Below are 18,150 nucleotides of genomic sequence, written 5' to 3' on the forward strand. Positions count from 1 at the left end.
ATGGTGGTGGTGGTGGTTGTACTTGTTGCTTCTCCTGATTATGCATAGGATCACCGTGCTGATTCTCTTGCGGTTCGATCTCTGACAGATGCAAGTGGTCACCATATGTACCTCGGTACCAATGCAAGTAGATATCTGCCTGATGCTGTGAGGGCACCGTGTGCTCGACAAGAACATGACTATACCGATTCATCTAATGCATAACCCAGAATGAGTGGGTTCCAGACCAATCTTGATTCTTCGGACCTGTCAGAACTTTGCCGTGTGCTTCACCTAGGTCACGCTCTTGATGAGGAACGCCCTGAGTCAAGCCAAATTTCCTCCTCAGTCTATCAGATGCATGCCACTCAATACATTCAAAAGATATAAGCGGAACTGTGGCACTCCAAATAGCCGAATGCTGACGGATGTTAGGAGGAATCACGTCTGGATCGGTCCGACCAATTGCATAAGGCTCCCAAACAAACTGCACACATTATGCAAGTAACCGAGGATTACACACTGAATAATAATACGGCTAAACAAAAATAACTACTTATTTATTACAACAAACCTGTCCTTCTTGCAGAACATCCAGATCTCTCCTAAAGTGATCAAGGGTACAAAATCTGTAAGGCCGATTCTCACGCTCCCAGTTATGCCACCTGACATTAGACAATTCATTAATTTACATTTATCAATACAATTTAAAATACACTATTTCAAAGCGTTTAGTAATTAAATTTACCTATTTGCAATCAGAAAGATTCGAGGATTGCTAGGAATCGGCACAATGAATGGTAGACGGATCCAAGCCCAGGCAAGTAAGAGTGTCAGCGGACCATCAATCTCCTTACAGTCGATACGAATTTTCCTACACAACGCTCTATACAGGTGTGCCAGGCATGCCGATCCCCAACTGAACTGTATGATCCCGGCAAAATTACGGAGTAACGGCAGAAACTTCCAGTGCACCCCTGCTCCAGACTTATCTCCAAACATAACGGTCCCAAACAATAACATTATGTGGCACTTCACGTACCTCTAAATCTAGATATCATCAACCAACACTAATCGATCTTTCAATGCTCGAAACCAAGTCAACTTGATAAAACTTCCCCTGCAGTCTGCCTTCCTAGGTGCAACACCAAACTGATCCAAGCATTCAGCCTCTAACGCCTCATAACTACTCAGTGTCGGTCCCGTAACTGGCAAACCATTTGTCAGAAGACCAAGAATTAACGCCACATCCTCCAGTGTCACGGCACACTCACCAACCGGAAAATAGAATGTGTGAGTCTCAGGGTGCCATCTCTCGATCAGAGCATTAACCAATGCCGACTGACATTGGACAACTCCAATCTATGAAACATAATAAAAGCCGGTGTCCCGTAAATCCCCCTCCACTATTGGATTGTACCGATCCGGCGGCATGTAGTGGTCACATTGCAACATTCTAGAACCCTAAACACAAACATAATATTAATTAATTAACAAATTAAATTTAACAGAATCAAATTTTCATTATCAAATAACCAGTAAAACATATCCACAATCAATAAAAATAATAATAATAACAATACTTTATACAAATAACTATTATATTATATACTAATACTCAAATAACTACTCTATTCTATTCTATTCTAACAACAAACATACAATAATAAATCAATCATTAACCCTTTATTAAATATTTATATTAAACTTATAATATAAATAATTAATTCAATAATTTTTAATTCATAATATTTATTTACGAACGACTAATAATAAACATTATTACTACAAAAAATTATTTATTATTAACAATTAAAACTAATTAACTTATTTATTATCATACGTATAGAACAGAACAATATTAGTACTATATTCTAATGATAATTAAACTATTAGACTACTAGTAGTAATAATAATAACAATTATTATTATTATTATTATTATTATTATTATTATTATTATTATTATTATTATTATTATTACAATAAATTCATTAATAACAATTAATATTAGTTAGTCTATTTATCATATATCCATTTTTTTAATAACCATAGTATTATTATTATTAAGAATATTATTATTGCAATTATTCTATTAATAACAATAATTAATTTATTATTATAATGTAACATAATTCTTTCTTCTGAAACAATATTAATACCCTAGATCTCTAACATTTTTATTATAATTTATTATTAATAATCTCTAAAATTATTTTAATTAAACTAAAATATTTAAAAAGTATTACTCCACTAATTTCTAACATTATCACTATAATAAACTACTATTAATCTCTAACATTATAATTATTATTTTAACTAAAACAAAATTTTTTGAAATAAAAACTTACATAATTAGGATGATCAAGATAATTAGCAATGTGGAGTTTCGAACAACTGACATCTTTTATTCTTCTTCTTCTAGGTATCGTTAAAAACGTGTGGTCCAATTTTTTTTTACTCAAAGCTTCATCAATGGAGAATGAATGAAGCTGGTGGTGGGGTATTTTGGAGAGGAGAATGAATGAACGAAAGTGAAAGGGAAAGTGAAAGTGAATGAAAGGAGCTTCGTGAGACTTGGGAGTGTATACATCTTGGTGGGGCTGGTCCAACTGCATGCGCGACATGTGACTAGGGGGCACAAATCAGACAGTCCGATTTGTGTACCTGTCCAGCTAGTAATCGGACTGTCCGATTACTGTTCCTTAAATCGGTCCGTCCGATTTGTTAATCCCTAGCCGTCACACTCCCGTCAAGCACCCTGCACCACCATAATGCGGTTATACACCATCACTCACTCAATATTAAAAATAAAAAAGTGAAGTGCTGTATGCAAAGTTATACATTCTTTTCCCAAATAATTATATATCTAATTTGTCTATTTAGATAAGAGTTTTTTTTTATATGCTTCAAATATGAATTATTTATAATTTATTTTTGCAAATTTTTTGAAAGATAATAGAAATTGAACTATAAATCTTTTAGTATAAAAATTCTCAACACTCGTATATTATTGAGCCAATAATGTCAAAAATTGAAATCACATACATGATTATATTTAGAGTGTATATCCAAGTTCTAAGGACGGTTTTAACTAAATTTTATTATGGTTAACGTTCTTAAAATTTGTTTTAATAAGTCACTCAATTAGTTAAAACTACTAGTTATTATAAAGAGATCTTACAAAGCCCGTTAAGTGGTGACGGTTGTGAAGATGTCACTATCAAGGAAAATAGGTCGCTACTAAAATATGTAAAACGACATCGTTTTACAACGGCTCAAAATATTGTGTTTTAAGGGGATAAACAAGTTCGCAGCGAATATTTTTTAAATAGGATCTTCGTTTTTTTTTCTAAAGATAATAGGTTATATTTTATTAATTATTAAAAAATAAAATATAAAGATGTCCAAAAGCAGGACGGTATAATAAAAGGTGGGGATTTCTCAAAACAATACACTGAAAGAATTCATCCAACGGTGCATGGTCGAAAAACGAAGAAAAATCTTAAAGAAGAAAGAATGATAAATCAAATTGAATGAAACTAAGAGTTTGCCTCATAGAGATGACGATCTAAACTGTGAATTCTTTAGATTTCACGGAGCAATTTGACAAAGCTTACTAGAATGGCAGACGACATTGAAGTAGAACCTTAAAAAATTAACTGGTTGCGAGCTTTCCAGCAGTTTCAGCAAATGATGGCAAGCAATTGAGGATTACAGTCAGAATTCTTCAACGGGTTAAGCATATCTGTTGATGCAGTCTACCATGTCCAAAAGTCGTTAGGAATTTGAGGGGGAAGACAGTCACGAAGATAACTCTGAGACCATACTTCTTTAATTCTAGAGCAATCGATCAAACAATGAGTGATTGTTTCTATTGCGGGCATATTGGCGATATAGATGGGATGCGGTGATTAATCTGAGCAAGCACCGGAAGCCGGCCATGAAGAGCTTTCCAGATAAATAGCTTAATTTTGTGAGGCAAGTTCAACTTCCATAGATCAATTGATCGATGCCCAAAAGCATAGGTTTGGATTTTCACATTAAAAATAGAATTTGTCCGTTGCAAGTATAGTCCAAACCCAACAATTGAACACTAATCAAATGTTAAATTCAAAACATATAAACCGAGAGTCTTTTAACCTCGGATCGTTCTTCCTACGACGCAATTGAGAGTGTTTCTCTTTCGGTTGTTAAGGGGACAAAAGGGGTTTTGCAATCAAAGAACTAAAGATTAAAAGAACCAAGCAATAAAAGAACTAAGAGATGATTAAAATTGGAATTAATGCAAGTAAAGAGAAAATGAGATCAAAACTAGTGAAAATGCTATCAATGCAATAAAGAGCCTTGACTTGGGAATGAGAGTCCAAGGAATCTTATCATCGCCATAACCACAACTATGATAATTATGATGAGTCAATCTCGCCTAGTTAACCCCTAACATCGAGGAGTAAGTCAAGCAAGCATAATTGACCTTATTCCATAAGTCCTAGCTAACTTACCAAACTAGTTGATAAAAAGCTAGCATTAATGGAAACAAGATTCAACTAACTACCCAAGAATTACCACTAAATGTCAGACATTATGACTCTAGTATCCTAGGAACTCAAACCACAAGCCAAGGTAGAAAAATCTACTCAAATCCTAAGGTTGGCATTTTCACAAACACCTTGTGTGCATAAAAGTAAAACATGAAAAATTACAAGGAAAAATAGCAAACTATAACCAACTATCAACAATATCAACAAGAGACAAGCAATCAAGCATAAAGGAAACATGAAACATAAAATTCATTGATCAAAACTTCAAGAAACACAAAATTGCAAATATGAACAAAGTAACTTGAACCAAAGGAAATGAAAATAAAGACAATGTAATTAAAGAGGAAATTGAGAGTACTTACAATTAAAGAAGCAAAATCCAAAATCAAAACTTGCTATAAAATGCTACAATGGAAATTGAAATGAAATCCTAAGAGAGCAATCTACTCTACACTACTCCTACTCCTAATGATGCTTTCTACCTAATGAAAACTAATTAAAACTACAACCTAATGCCTTCATATGTGTTGAATTCCCCTTCATATAGCATCCAAAATCAGCATCCAAGCCTTCCAAAATGGGCCAAGAGGCCTCAGAATTCGCAAAGCACGTGTTTCATTAATGCAACCACGTGCAGGGACCTGTGCGTACGCACAGGTGCTTGTGCGCACGCACGCTTACTTGTGCGCACGCACACTTTGCTGTGTGTACTTTTCCTTGTTTTCTTCATGTTTTCTCCCTTGTACATGCTTTCTTCCACTTTTGGCTATCCATTCTTGCCTCCAAGGCCTGAAATCACTTAACGAACTTGTCATGGCATCAAATAGAATAAAAGTAGAATTAAATTGCTCATTTCAAGCACAAAATTACATGTTTTCACATTTAGGGTCAAATTGGGGACAAAACACGAAAGTATGCTATTTTGGTACTTAAGTGTGAGTTCATGTGGTAGAATCCATTCAAATTGAGTCGAAATATATCATCAAATATATTGATAATTAGCTTGGAATCAAAACTGTGGAGTTGGAAAAGCGAGGGAAAGGAGAGGACATATACTTTTTCATATTGATAATTAGCTTGGAATCTAATTTGGTGTTGTGGTAATGCCGAATTAATTCTATTTAACCATAAGTTATTAATTTAAATACTCAAAGCCATAGTTAAGTATAAAATTATTAATTTAAATAATTTTATTTAACAATTTATTGCATTAATATTTATGTATTCTATAGTATAGCAAGTGAGTAAACATAATTGAGGACATTTTTGAAAGCAAATGGGTAATGCTAGGTAGACAAAAAAAAACAGCCAGAACTTGCTTTATTTAGCATTAATTAATTATCGTAACAATTAATAAATGCTAAATAAGGCAAGTTATGACTGTTTTTTGCTGATTTTCTTTAGTTACCAAACATTTCCACAAATTTATATATGCCTGCCTAACGTGACTGCAATTCATGTTTCCCTTTGCTGAAATTAAAGTTTTGCATTTTGTTTGTTTGTAGAAGCTAGTTGTAATTATAAATGCTACTTATACCCGGCTAATGTAGTGCTTTAGTGAATTGACTTGGTTCAAATTTTGTAATTGTACTTAGAATTTACGGGTTGCAAAGAACGAATCCTCAAAAATTGAGGATGATCTGAATTCCCTTCAGTGTAGGGGTGTTCGTAGTACGATTTGGATTGGTTTTGAATCTAATTTCAAACACTAATTTTACTTGCAGTACGGTTTAGATGAGATGATTTAAAAAAAAAAATGATCCGATCTGATCCAATTTCAAACGTTTGGATTGAATTGAATTTGCGATTTTGTAAATTAAAAATATTAAATATATATAACAAGTTTCAGCATCAAATTTTAAATAATCAATAATGACATAACAAGTCTCAATAATATCTTAAAAGACCAACGATAATATAATAGAAATAAAATTATAGGTTAATTAAAATAAATAAATAAATCACATTTTAAACTTAAAATATTTATTAAATAATAATACATGAATAATATAAAAATATATAACAAATTGAACATATTATAAATATAATTATAAATATAATAATAAAATAATAAAATAATAATATTATAGCATATTGTGCGGTTTATATTAGATTAGTTATGAAAAATAAATACGAAATCTAATTCAATCCAGCTATTTGTAAAAAATAGAATCCAATCAAATCTAAATTAGTGCAATTTTAATTGCTTTTTGGTTTGAATTTAAATTGAATAAACAGTTTCATTTGAATCGGTTTGAATTTTGAACACTCCTACTTCGGATGTGCTGGTCGATCATTAGAGATGTTCTGAGGCCTCTTGACAATGAATGCAGTAAGCATAATATTGTGGTGATACCACTCAAGCCATTTTAAAATACGCATTTGCCACATTACTAGGTTTCCATGTGATGTCAAGAGGGTGGGAGATCGGATCATCTCTATCAAATTTGTGGTGGAGGGAGGTGCTTTCCATGTGATTAGCGCCTATGCACCACAAGTGGGTTCGGACGAACAACACAAGATAAGGTTTTGGGAGGATCTAGAGAGTTTGGTTCAAGGCATACCTTTGGGAGATAAGATTTTCTTAGAAGGAGATTTAAATGGCCATGTTGGGAGAGAAGTGACTGGATATGGGAATATTCACGGAGGTCATGGTTTTGAGGTGATCAATGCCGAGGGTAAAACTATTTTGGACTTTTCCTCAACCTTTGATCTTCTCATCGCAAATACATGTTTTAAAAAGAGAGACGAACATCTTATAACCTATAAGAGTGGCATGACAAGCTCTCAAATCGACTTCTTCTTGTTGAGGAGAGTCGACTGAAAATTTTGCATTAATTGTAAAATTATCCCGGGAGAGAGTTTGACAACACAACATAGGGTGCTCGTCATGGATTTTCGCGTTGAGCAAAAGTTGAGGAAAAGACATCATACGAAGAACCCAAGGACAAGGTGGTGGCGGATGAAAGGTGAGGAATAAAGAAGCTTCCTAAGACGGGTAGGAGAAGAGGCAAAGTGGGATGGGAATGGAAGCGCGGAAGAGATGTGGAGGGAGATGGCAGAAGTTATTAGAAGAACCGCAAAAGAAAGTTTTGGTGAATCTAAAGGAATAGAACCAAGAGACAAGGAGTCCTGGTGGTGGAATGCGAGTATATAAGAAAAGATAAAGATAAAAAGGGAATACTTTAAAGAGTGGTCTTTATGCCGCAATGCAAATAATTGGGAAAAATATAAGGCGGCTAAGAAAGAGACAAAAGTGGCTGTAAGTGAAGCAAGAACAAGAGCATATGAGGGTTTCTACCAATCTTTGGGCACGAAAGAAGGAGAAAAAGGTATATATAGAATTGTAAAGAGCCGGGAAAGAAGAACAAGAGATTTGGATCAGGTTAAGTGCATAAAGGATAAGGATGGAGAGGTATTGGCTCAAGAGGAGAAGATTAATGAAAGGTGGAAGAGCTACTTCTACGAGTTATTTAATGAGGGACAGAAGACTCTTCCGAGCCTTGGTCGATTATGCACAAGGGAAGAAGATCAAAACTTTGACTACTATCGAAGGATTCGAGACTTCGAGGTAAAAGAGGCTCTAAAGCAGATGAAAAAATGGCAGGGCAGTAGGACCTGATAATATTCCGATTGAGGTTTGGAAGGGTCTTGGAGAAAAAGGCATTAACTGGTTAACCATGCTTTTTAATGAGATTTTAAGGTCAAAGAAGATGTCTGATGAGTGGAGAAAGAGCACCTTGGTACCTATCTACAAGAATAAGGGGGATATACAAAGTTGCGGAAACTATAGAGGGATTAAGCTTATGAGTCATACTATGAAGTTATGGGAAAGGGTGATAGAACAGAGGTTGAGAAAAGAGACACAAGTAACAGAGAACCAATTTGGATTTATGCCAGGCAGATCTACCACTGAAGCGATATACCTATTAAGAAGGATAATTGAGAGGTATCGTAGTAATAAAAGGGATCTACATATGGTGTTTATTGATTTGGAAAAAGCGTATGATAGGATACCAAGGGAGGTCTTATGGAAGGTTTTAGAAAAGAGGAGAGTAAGGATCGCATATATTCGGGCAATTAAAGACATGTATGATGGGGTCACAACTAGTGTGAAGACTCAAGGTGGTGTGACAGAAGAATTCCCTATTGGTATATGATTACACCAGGGATCATCCTTAAGTCCATACCTTTTCACATTAGTCTTGGAAGTACTCACAGAGCATATCCAAGAGCCTGTGCCATGGTACATGCTTTTTGCCAATGATATCGTCCTTATGGGAGAGTCAAGGGAAGACCTAAATAAGAAGTTGGAGTTATGGAGAGAAGCTCTAGAAGTTTATGGTCTGCGCATAAACCGTAGCAAGACGGAATATATGAAATGTAAGTTCAGTCTGAGAAGGAAAAACCACAATATAGAGGTGAAGATTGGAGAAAACATCATACGAAAAGTTAAAAGTTTTAAGTATCTTGAGTGCATCATACAGGATAATGGAGAGATTGAACATGATGTAAATCATAGGATCCAAGCAGGTTGGTCAAAATGGTGGAGTGCATCTGGTTTTATATGCGACAAAAAAGTGCCTTTAAAACTTAAAGGTAAATTCTATCGCACCGCTATAAGACCGGCTATGCTGTATGGTACGGAGTGTTGGGCGGCTAAAGGAGAGCATGAACATAAGTTGAGTGTGGCAGAGATGAAGATATTAAGATGGATGAGTGATCATACGCGATTGGATAAAATAAGGAATGAAGATATAAGGGAGAGAGTTAGAGTAGCACCCATTGTGGAAAAGATGGTTGAATCGCATCTCAGGTGGTTTGGACATGTGAGAAGAAGACCGATAGAACATTCAGTCAGGAGGGTGGATGAGATGGAAGATGGACAAAGAACGAAAGGCAGAGGAAGACCTAAGAAGACCATCCATGAGGTGGTCAAACGAGATCTACATGTAAACGGTCTCTCTATAGACATGATACATAATAGAACACAATGGCGTCGTTTGATTCATGTAGCCGACCCCACTTAGTGGGACAAGGCTTTGTTGTTGTTTGTTTGTTTGCCACATTACTAGGTTCAATACCATGTACAAGCCTTAGCAAATTAATTCTCCAGTTGTTCAGTAATTCTGATTTCTCACATTTATGTATAGCTAGCAAGTGCAAAGTGATTTTCCTTCTAATTCTAACATGATCATATTATTAGTGATAGTTAAAGCAAGCAGTGGGCCTAGATATGTAACTATCTGGAGTGTGCTAACATACTTCACTGTTCGGATTATCATGCGATCTTTAACTTGGGAAAAACACGGAACTTACGTTGTTCATCACGGCTGGTTCAACTACATTTTAAAGGTGTTGGAAAAATCATCATTTGTAGCTCATGCTAACTTGGGCAAGAGATATTAGAGTAAGCCCTTTTGAACTACTTATTAGTTAAATAATGGTCAAAACCGATATCATAACAACTGAATTCTGAAGAATCCCCGTTGTCACTTCCACTGCAATGAATCTATTGTCTGTTGATGGATGTGTTTGTCACCAGCCGCCACAACATTAAAACCTGTGACATGCAATTCACGAAAACCTCAAGTTGATAACAGGATTAGGAGTAGGAGGAAGCAATTGAAATAAACAAGGCCATACTAGTTGCAATTGAAAGCGGAGAAGCTTCCCAATGAAGTTTTTGTCCTTTCCAATCAGTTATGACACCTCCAGCTCCTTCAATAACAGGTATCAATGCAAGAAAATCGTATGGCTGAAACACAAAAGATCAGCAAAGATAGGTATGTAACAAACTAGTTTGAATTTGGAAGCAGAGTTGAAAAAATATAGTACCTTGAGACCAGACTCAACGACAAGATCCACAAAGCCAGAAGACAAAAGAGCATATGCATAGCAGTCACAACCATATAACGGAATCTTTACCTGCAGAATGCAAATTAAGAATATTCATCTTGGGAAAGAAAGGGAATCCATGTAATAACGCAACAGACCTACCTTGTCCCTAACACGGATGAATGCATCCTCCGCATCTCCATTGAAGAGATGAGGGCTTGTGGTATACAGGTATGCTTGAGAGAGGTTGGAGCAAGCACGTGTGGACACATGTTTTCCGTTGAGTGTAGTCGTCTCTCCGATCATCCCGACCCATCTTTCTCTCAAGACAGGTTGATCAATGATGCCAAGGATCTAACCAAAAGGAAAGGAAACAAAATATGGTTGATGGTAATGGCAATCACACTACATGGATTCAAATATAAAGGAGCGAGTTTAAAGAGGTGCGTGCATACTGGTGTACTGTTGTGCAGAAGGGCAATCAGAGTTCCAAAAAGGGGTTTTCCTGAGGCAATGAGAGGCAGAGTCAGAATGAATGGATGAAATATTTAACGAGAGGCAATGAATAATGATAGCAGTTACCAGTGATGAAGCTCTTTGTGCCATCAATAGGATCCAGGACCCAGACATAGTCAGCAGTGTCTTGTTTACATCTCCACCCCTTTTCCTCTCCATAACTGCAATTCTCAATATGCCATGAGTGAGTGAATGCAAAAGGCAACAAAGGGCCTTGTGGTTAAGACTCGACTCACATAGCATGAGAAGGGAAATTGTCTAATACGATGGAAACCATGGCCTCCTCGGCGGATTGATCTGCAATTGTTACTGGACCTGATGCAACGACGACAATTCCAATTAACAAACAGAGAGAAAATGAAAAGCATTGGAAGGTTGGAGGGGGGCATACTGAGGTCGTCTTTCTGAATAATGTCGAATTTACTCCTGAAATACTGACGGATGACCTCTCCGGCAGCATCAGCAACTTTGTTGGCCACATCGGCGAAGTGGTTCAGGTGGGGAGGCACATTGGGAGTGGACGCAGCCATGACTCTGGCTCTGGGTCTGTAAGATGCAAAATTAAAATTAGGTTGGAGTGTGGTGGAGAGTGAGATTGTGGGATTGGGAATATAGTACGGAACAACTTGGGGCTTCATCACTAACTCTCACACACAGCCTCATGGGTATATTCTGACTAACACAACTACCAAAGCATGCCACTAGTCCACTACCATGTAAAGACCATGTAAAGCGCTCAATATTTATTTTTCAGGTAAAAGTGGGCCCCAACACAAGAGCGTCTTCAACCACCCCTCTCAAATGCTAAATCTACTTTATATTGTTCTTGAAAATTTTGCAATGTATCTACTCTATTTTAAAAAAAAACATTAAATCATTTTAATCCCAGTTACTACTGGCTAACATCTTAATTCTCAACAGACACTTGAAGCCTATTTTAATTCTCAGCAGACAAAAGTAACCTTATAGCTTGAAGCCCGCAACCAGTAAAGTTGCATAAGCTCAACGCCGACGGCGCTGCGAAGGGTTGTCCATGACCAGCAGTTCTTAGAGATTCTGATGGAAGATGGGTTACTGGTTTTGCCAAAAAGGTTGGTATTTGTGATGCACTGACGGCAGACCTCATCAGTCTGGACTTGGCGTGGGAAAAGGGAATTCAAAATCTAGTGATTCTTCTGTTGCAATCAAGGTTCTAAAAACTGGACCAGTCATCAAACTCTAGTCACTGGTTCACTGGTCCAACCGGTTCAACCGTAAAAACTGTTTTATAATAAAATAATAAATAAATATAAATAAATACCCTAAAACATAATTATAATCTAATATAAATCTTAAAATGTTCAAAATTTAAAGCACTACATCTAACTAAAATCCAATTTAACCTTTGATCTCATCAATTATTAACAATTTATCATTCATTAGTCGTTATATCACTATTGAAATCATTAAGATAGTCACAAGAAACAAAAAATTCATTGAACTAACCAAACCAATAACAAATATTCAATCATCTACTCATCTAGTTAATTGAGTTAATTTAATTCATCTATACCTACATTGAATTAAAAACAAATTCAACTATGATAATTTTCATCTAACAAAAAATTTAGCTCCAAAGATGATTTACAGCAACAAAATTTAGCAAAGTAATTATTTCAGTAAGACAGCAACAAATTCAAGGTTCAGTGATGATAATTAGCAACAAATTCAACCTAATATATACCAGAACAAATCAAAAGTCACAACTCATAACACATTCACAACTCAACTGACAAATCAAAAGAAAAATTTACAACTCGCAAGTTTATACGACACAAAAATAAATTCAATTAGCAAATAAAACAACCAAACTACTAGCAATGAACAACTAATTAACTAAAGTCTAAATAAGTAAATTCAGTTCAATGCCGCAGAGAAGATTCAATCATACAGATTAATAGCTCATAACAAAAATTCAATACAGCACAACACAAGTACAACAGATTGGATTTATAAATCAATCTCAGCAGAATTTATAAATTAAACTAAAAAAATTGAATTTATAACTCTATCTCAGCAGAATTAATTCAATATCAACAATCTGAATCCAAATAAAAATTCAGTAAATTAATAACTCAAAACTCAGCAAAATCATCAATACATCATAAGCATATTCAGAACAAAACAAAGAAGAAAACAATATAGCACAAGTACAACAGATTGAACATTGAAGAAGATAAAGGGGAGGTCTTACCTAAACGGGCGTTGAAGGGGAGGAGAAGAGCAGCAGCGAGTCAGAGACCAGAGAGGCAGAGATGCAGTCATACTGTCGCAGAGAGTTAGAGAGTAGAGAAACTTGTAGTCGCAGAGCCAGAGAGCCAGAAAGGCAGAGTGTCTCGCACTCTTAAAGTCACGCTCACACTGTCCAACCACCACCAGTCCAATTCGACAACATCGGCGGCAAGCCTCACAGAGACACTCGAAATTGGGGATTTTGGTCGCGCGAATTCAAATTTCAGAGGGAAAGCATCAGAGAGAGTCAGAGATTGAGATTTGACAGAGATTAGGGGATTTCCTGCTAGACGAGGAAGACACAGTTTGAAGAAGAGAGGCGAGGAATAGGGAGCAGTGTAGCACAGACGAGGAAGACACAGGTGATGGAACTGGAACAAAGGCCGGCCGCAGAACAGAGGCGACGCGGCTGAACAAAGGCAACGTGACGTGACGGCAGAGACGAGCTGCGACGACGCTGAAGCAGTGGGGACGACGACTGGACCAGATTCGACGGCGGCGGTGAGACAGCTTGAGGAAGATAGCAACGACGGTGACACAGCTTGAACGGAGGCTAGGGTTTTTCTTTGAGAGGTAAGGAGATGCATGAAGGTGAGTGAGGCTTTGTTCTGGGTTGAAAAGTGAAAACCGGCCAGCTCCGGTTCGGATCGACCGGCCGATGCAAGGTTCTAGAATGGTTTTTATAATTGCGGTTTTTCTATATAAACCGAACTGCAAAGATGACCGGTTCCCGGTGAGACCAGCCAGTTCTATTTGATTTTTAGAACCATGGTTGCAACTCATATCCAAGGTTTTGAAAGCGAGACAGGTCATCGAACCGTTTTAGATACTAATTAATTGATTTATTGGTCCAACTGATTCGGTTGTGATTCAACCGAAAAAATCGTTTTATAATAAAATAACAAATAAAATATAAATAAATATCCTAAAACATAATTATAGTCTAATATAAACCTTAACAAGTCTTTTAAATTTAAAATATTACATAAAATGTTATCAACCAAAGTCATATGATAAAGTAGAAACTTTAAAATTAAATAACAAAAGAAAATATCTAAATACAAAATGACAACATGAAAGGTTGTTATAATATTAATAATTTAATACTCATTATATTACTATTGAAATATTCAATACAATCACAATCTAAGCATAATTAAAGCCCAAAGCATAAACACGACTAAAGTGATTCTAAGTTCTATTTTCGAGTAACAAGAAACCTGAGCACAGAATCTATAAAACTAATGAATTAGAGAGAAAGAAATGAAGACTTAGAGATTAGAACTGCACATTAACATTATATTGAAACTAAACTAAAGAAATAAGGATAATTATACGGTACAGAGCTTAATTGCGCGAGTTGTAGAGGCGATTGACGCAACCGCACGGGGAAGGTCTCCAACATGAGCGAGAAGAACAAAAATGCTATCAAAAGCAGTAGAAGCAGGAAACCATCCAGAGCTCCCAACCTATTGCGGAGTCCCGCCGTGGATACTACCTTCACCATCGACCACATCCCCTTCAGCACCAAGAGGTTAAAGAAAGCAATGAAGAAACCATTCCCCTATCCTAAGAAGCCCCGATCCGTCCGTATCCTGGAAGTGGTGCGTATGTAGCAAGGCTTTGTTGTACTCATTTAGCAGTTTTTATTCCATTGTTTTTCCTTCCGTGGGTGTCCCCACCGATTCCTTTACAACAATTTCAGGTTGATCTTACCAATGACGACCTCACGGAGAAAATTCCATGGAAAACTGACGCAAATAATGAAACGGAGACAAGCATCCCATGTAGCAGGCGAAGGAGTGATATCCCTGCCAGGGAACTTGCTGCAGTCGTGAACATAGGCAAACTGCTGAGTATGACAGTCGAGGGCATTCTGGTGTACGAAATTGTGATTACACTTTTCACAACTCTGCACAACTAACCAGCAAGTGCACTGGGTCGTCCAAGTAATACTTTACGTGAGTAAGGGTCGATCCCACGGAGATTGTCGGCTTGAAGCAAGCTATGGTTATTTTGTAAATTTTAGTCAGGAGATTAATGATAAGAATGATTGTATTTATGAAAAATAAATAACATGAAATAAATAGTGCTTGTGATTCAGTAATAAGAAACAAGCTGAGGTTCTGGAGATGCTCTGTCATCTGAATATCTGCTTTCCTACAGTCTTCTTCTCCAAACACGCATGGCTTCCTTCAATGGCAAGCTGTATGATCCTCTCGGATGAAAAATACTAGGTACGATCTCTACACGGCTAATCAACTGTCAGATTTCTCGTCTCGGATGAAAAATACCATGTACAGCTACCGCACGGCTAATCATCTGTCAGTTCCTACTAGCGTTGGAATAGGACCCTTGTCCTTTTGCACACTGTCACTGTGCCCAACATTCGCAGGTTAGAAGCTCGTCACAGTCATCCCTTCCCATATCCTACTCGGAATACCACAGACAAGGTTTAGACTTTCTGGATCCCAGGAATGCTGCCAATTGGTTCTAGCCTATACCACAAAGGTTCTAATCTCCGGACTCGGTCTGTGGATTAGAGACCCAAAAGATACGTACTCAAACGTCGCCCAATGACTACGTTGAGCTCAGATAGAACGGAAGTGGTTGTCAGACATGCGTTCATAGAATTGAAAATAATAATGAGTGTCACGGATCATATTATTCCCTAGATTGAAGTACGAGTGAGTATCTTGGAATAGAATCAAGCGTGATTGAATAGAAAACAGTAGTAATTGTATTAATCCATTGAAACACAGCAGAGCTCCTCACCCCCACCTATAGGATTTAGAGACTCATGCCGTAAAAGATACAATATGAAGTGTGAAATGTCATTCGTTACAAAATGAATCTCTAAAAATAGTTTTTATACTAAACTAGTAACTTAGGTTTACAAAAAATGAGTAACTAAGTACAGATAGTGCAGAAATCTACTTTCGGGACCCACTTGGTGCGTGTCTGGGCTGAGCTTTCAAGTGCATATGCCCAAAGTTGGAGTTAAACGCCACTCTGGGTGCCAAAATGGGCGTTTAACGCCAAGAATTATGCCAATTCTGGCGTTTTACGCCAGAAAGTTTTAGGCTGGCTTTCAACGCTAGTTTGGGCCATCAAATCTCGAAAAAAGTATGGACTATTATATATTGCTGAAAAGCCCAAGATGTCTAATTTTCAACGCAATTAAAAGCGCACCAATTGGGCCTCTGTAGCTCCATAAAATCTACTTCGAGTGTAGAAGGGTCAGAATCCAACAGCATCTGCAGTCTTTTTTCAGCCTCTAAATCAGATTTTTGCTCAGGTCCCTCAATTTCAGCCAAAAAATACCTGAAATCACAGAAAAACTCATAAACTCATAACAAAGTCCAAAAATATAATTTTTGAATAAAAACTAATAAAAATATAATAAAAAGTAATTAAATCATGCTAAAAACTATGTAAAAACAATGCCAAAAAGGGTATAAATTATCTGCTCATCACAACACCAAACTTAAATTGTTGCTTGTCCCCAAGCAACTAAAAACAAAATAGGATAAAAAGAAGAGAATATACAATAAATTCTAAAATTATCAATGAAGATCAGTCTTAATTAGATGAGCGGGGCTAGTAGCTTTTTGCTTCTGAACAGTTTTGGCATCTCACTTTATCCTTTGAAGTTCAGAATGATTGGCTTCCATAGGAACTCAGAATTCAGATAATGTTATTGATTCTCCTAGTTTAGTGTGTTGATTCTTGAACACAGCTACTTTATGAGTCTTGGCCGTAACCCTAAGCATTTTGTTTTCCAGTATTACCACCGGATACATAAATGCCACAGACACATAACTGCGTGAACCTTTTCAGATTGTGACTCAGCTTTGCTAGAGTCCCCAGTTAGAGCTGCCCAGAGCTCTTAAGCACACTTTTTTTGCTTTGGACCACGACTTTAACCGCTCATTCTCAAGCTTTTCACTTGACACCTTCACGCCACAAGCACATGGTTAGGGACAGCTTGATTTAGCCGCTTAGGCCAGGATTTTATTCCTTTGGGCCCTCCTATCCATTAATGCTCAAAGCCTTGGATCCTTTTTACCCTTGCCTTTTGGTTTAAAGGGCTATTGGCTTTTTCTGCTTGCTTTTTCTTTCTCTTTCTCTTTTTTTTCGCCCTTTTCTTTTTTTTCTTGCAAGCTTTGTTTTTCACTGCTTTTTCTTGCTTCAAGAATCAATTTTATGATTTTTCAAATTATCAATAATATTTCTCTTTTTGCATTATTCTTTCAAGAGCCAATAATTTTAACATTCATAAACAACAAAATAAAAAATATGCACTGTTCAAGCATTCATTCAGAAAACAAAAATTATTGCCACCACATCAAAATAATTAAACTAATTTCAAGATAAATTTCGAAACCCATGTACTTCTTTTTCTTTTGCAAATAAAGATATTATTCAATTAAGAAAGGTGAGGGATTCATGGAATCATTCATAGCTTTAAGACATAGACTCTAAACTTTATTGATCATGGAATAAAAATAAGACATAAAATAAACATGAAAGCAGACAAATAATAATAAAAGAAAGGAAATTAAAGACATAAAAATAAATGACTCTAATACTAATGCTTCTGTAACTCTTAAAATAGATTTCTAATAATAAAAGTTATCACAGAGTTAGGACTCAACAACCTTGATTTTGAGGGATAGGTGCTCCTTCAATCTGTGGGACATCCAACTCTTCAAGGGACAACTTCTGACGCTTTAGCTCCTGTATCTCACGCCCTTGTTTCTCTTGTTCTATGAGCATTTTGCAAAGCATACTGTTTTGATTCTGCTGTTCTTCTTTGAGTTGACTCACAACTTCTTGCAGCTTGGTGACAGATGCTTCTAAGCGGGCCCAGTAGTTAAACTGAGGAATTTCTGGTAGGAGCTCATGCGCCCCCCTCTTGATGAGGTTATCTTGAATTTGAGGTCCATTCATCACTTTTTTGGTGATTGGGCATTCAACTGTGATATATTCATCCACACCCATCT

The 18,150-nt window shown here is 36.5% G+C and overlaps 2 protein-coding genes across 3 annotated transcripts; both read right to left on the bottom strand.

Moving 5' to 3' along the window:
• Window positions 1-193: 193 nt before the first annotated feature.
• Window positions 194-1,002, bottom strand: LOC148547543 (serine/threonine-protein phosphatase 7 long form homolog). The gene is made up of 3 exons (XM_088495491.1): window positions 728-1,002; window positions 554-644; window positions 194-466 (listed from the first exon to the last, which is right to left on the bottom strand). Exons 1-3 carry the CDS (start codon window positions 1,000-1,002, stop codon window positions 194-196), a joined length of 639 nt encoding a protein of 212 aa, XP_088351617.1.
• An 8,760-nt stretch (window positions 1,003-9,762) lies between these two features.
• On the bottom strand, window positions 9,763-13,719 carry LOC107613726 (bifunctional phosphatase IMPL2, chloroplastic). Of its 2 annotated transcripts, XM_016315850.3 has the most exons (10): window positions 13,107-13,719; window positions 11,836-12,133; window positions 11,265-11,419; window positions 11,110-11,188; window positions 10,940-11,034; window positions 10,813-10,862; window positions 10,520-10,711; window positions 10,358-10,447; window positions 10,166-10,277; window positions 9,763-10,082 (listed from the first exon to the last, which is right to left on the bottom strand). In XM_016315850.3, the coding sequence occupies exons 2-10, from the start codon at window positions 11,997-11,999 to the stop codon at window positions 10,012-10,014; spliced, it is 1,008 nt and encodes a 335-aa protein (XP_016171336.1). In that variant the 5' UTR covers window positions 12,000-12,133; window positions 13,107-13,719; the 3' UTR covers window positions 9,763-10,011. The 2 variants fall into 2 exon arrangements, with proteins under 2 accessions (XP_016171336.1, XP_016171337.1); XM_016315851.3 differs by lacking the exon at window positions 11,836-12,133.
• Between the last annotated feature and the right edge of the window lie 4,431 nt (window positions 13,720-18,150).

Source organism: Arachis ipaensis, chromosome B8 (assembly GCF_059453495.1).
Source record: "Arachis ipaensis isolate K30076 ecotype BB chromosome B8, ASM5945349v1, whole genome shotgun sequence".
In the NCBI taxonomy this organism is placed as follows: Eukaryota; Viridiplantae; Streptophyta; class Magnoliopsida; order Fabales; family Fabaceae; genus Arachis; species Arachis ipaensis.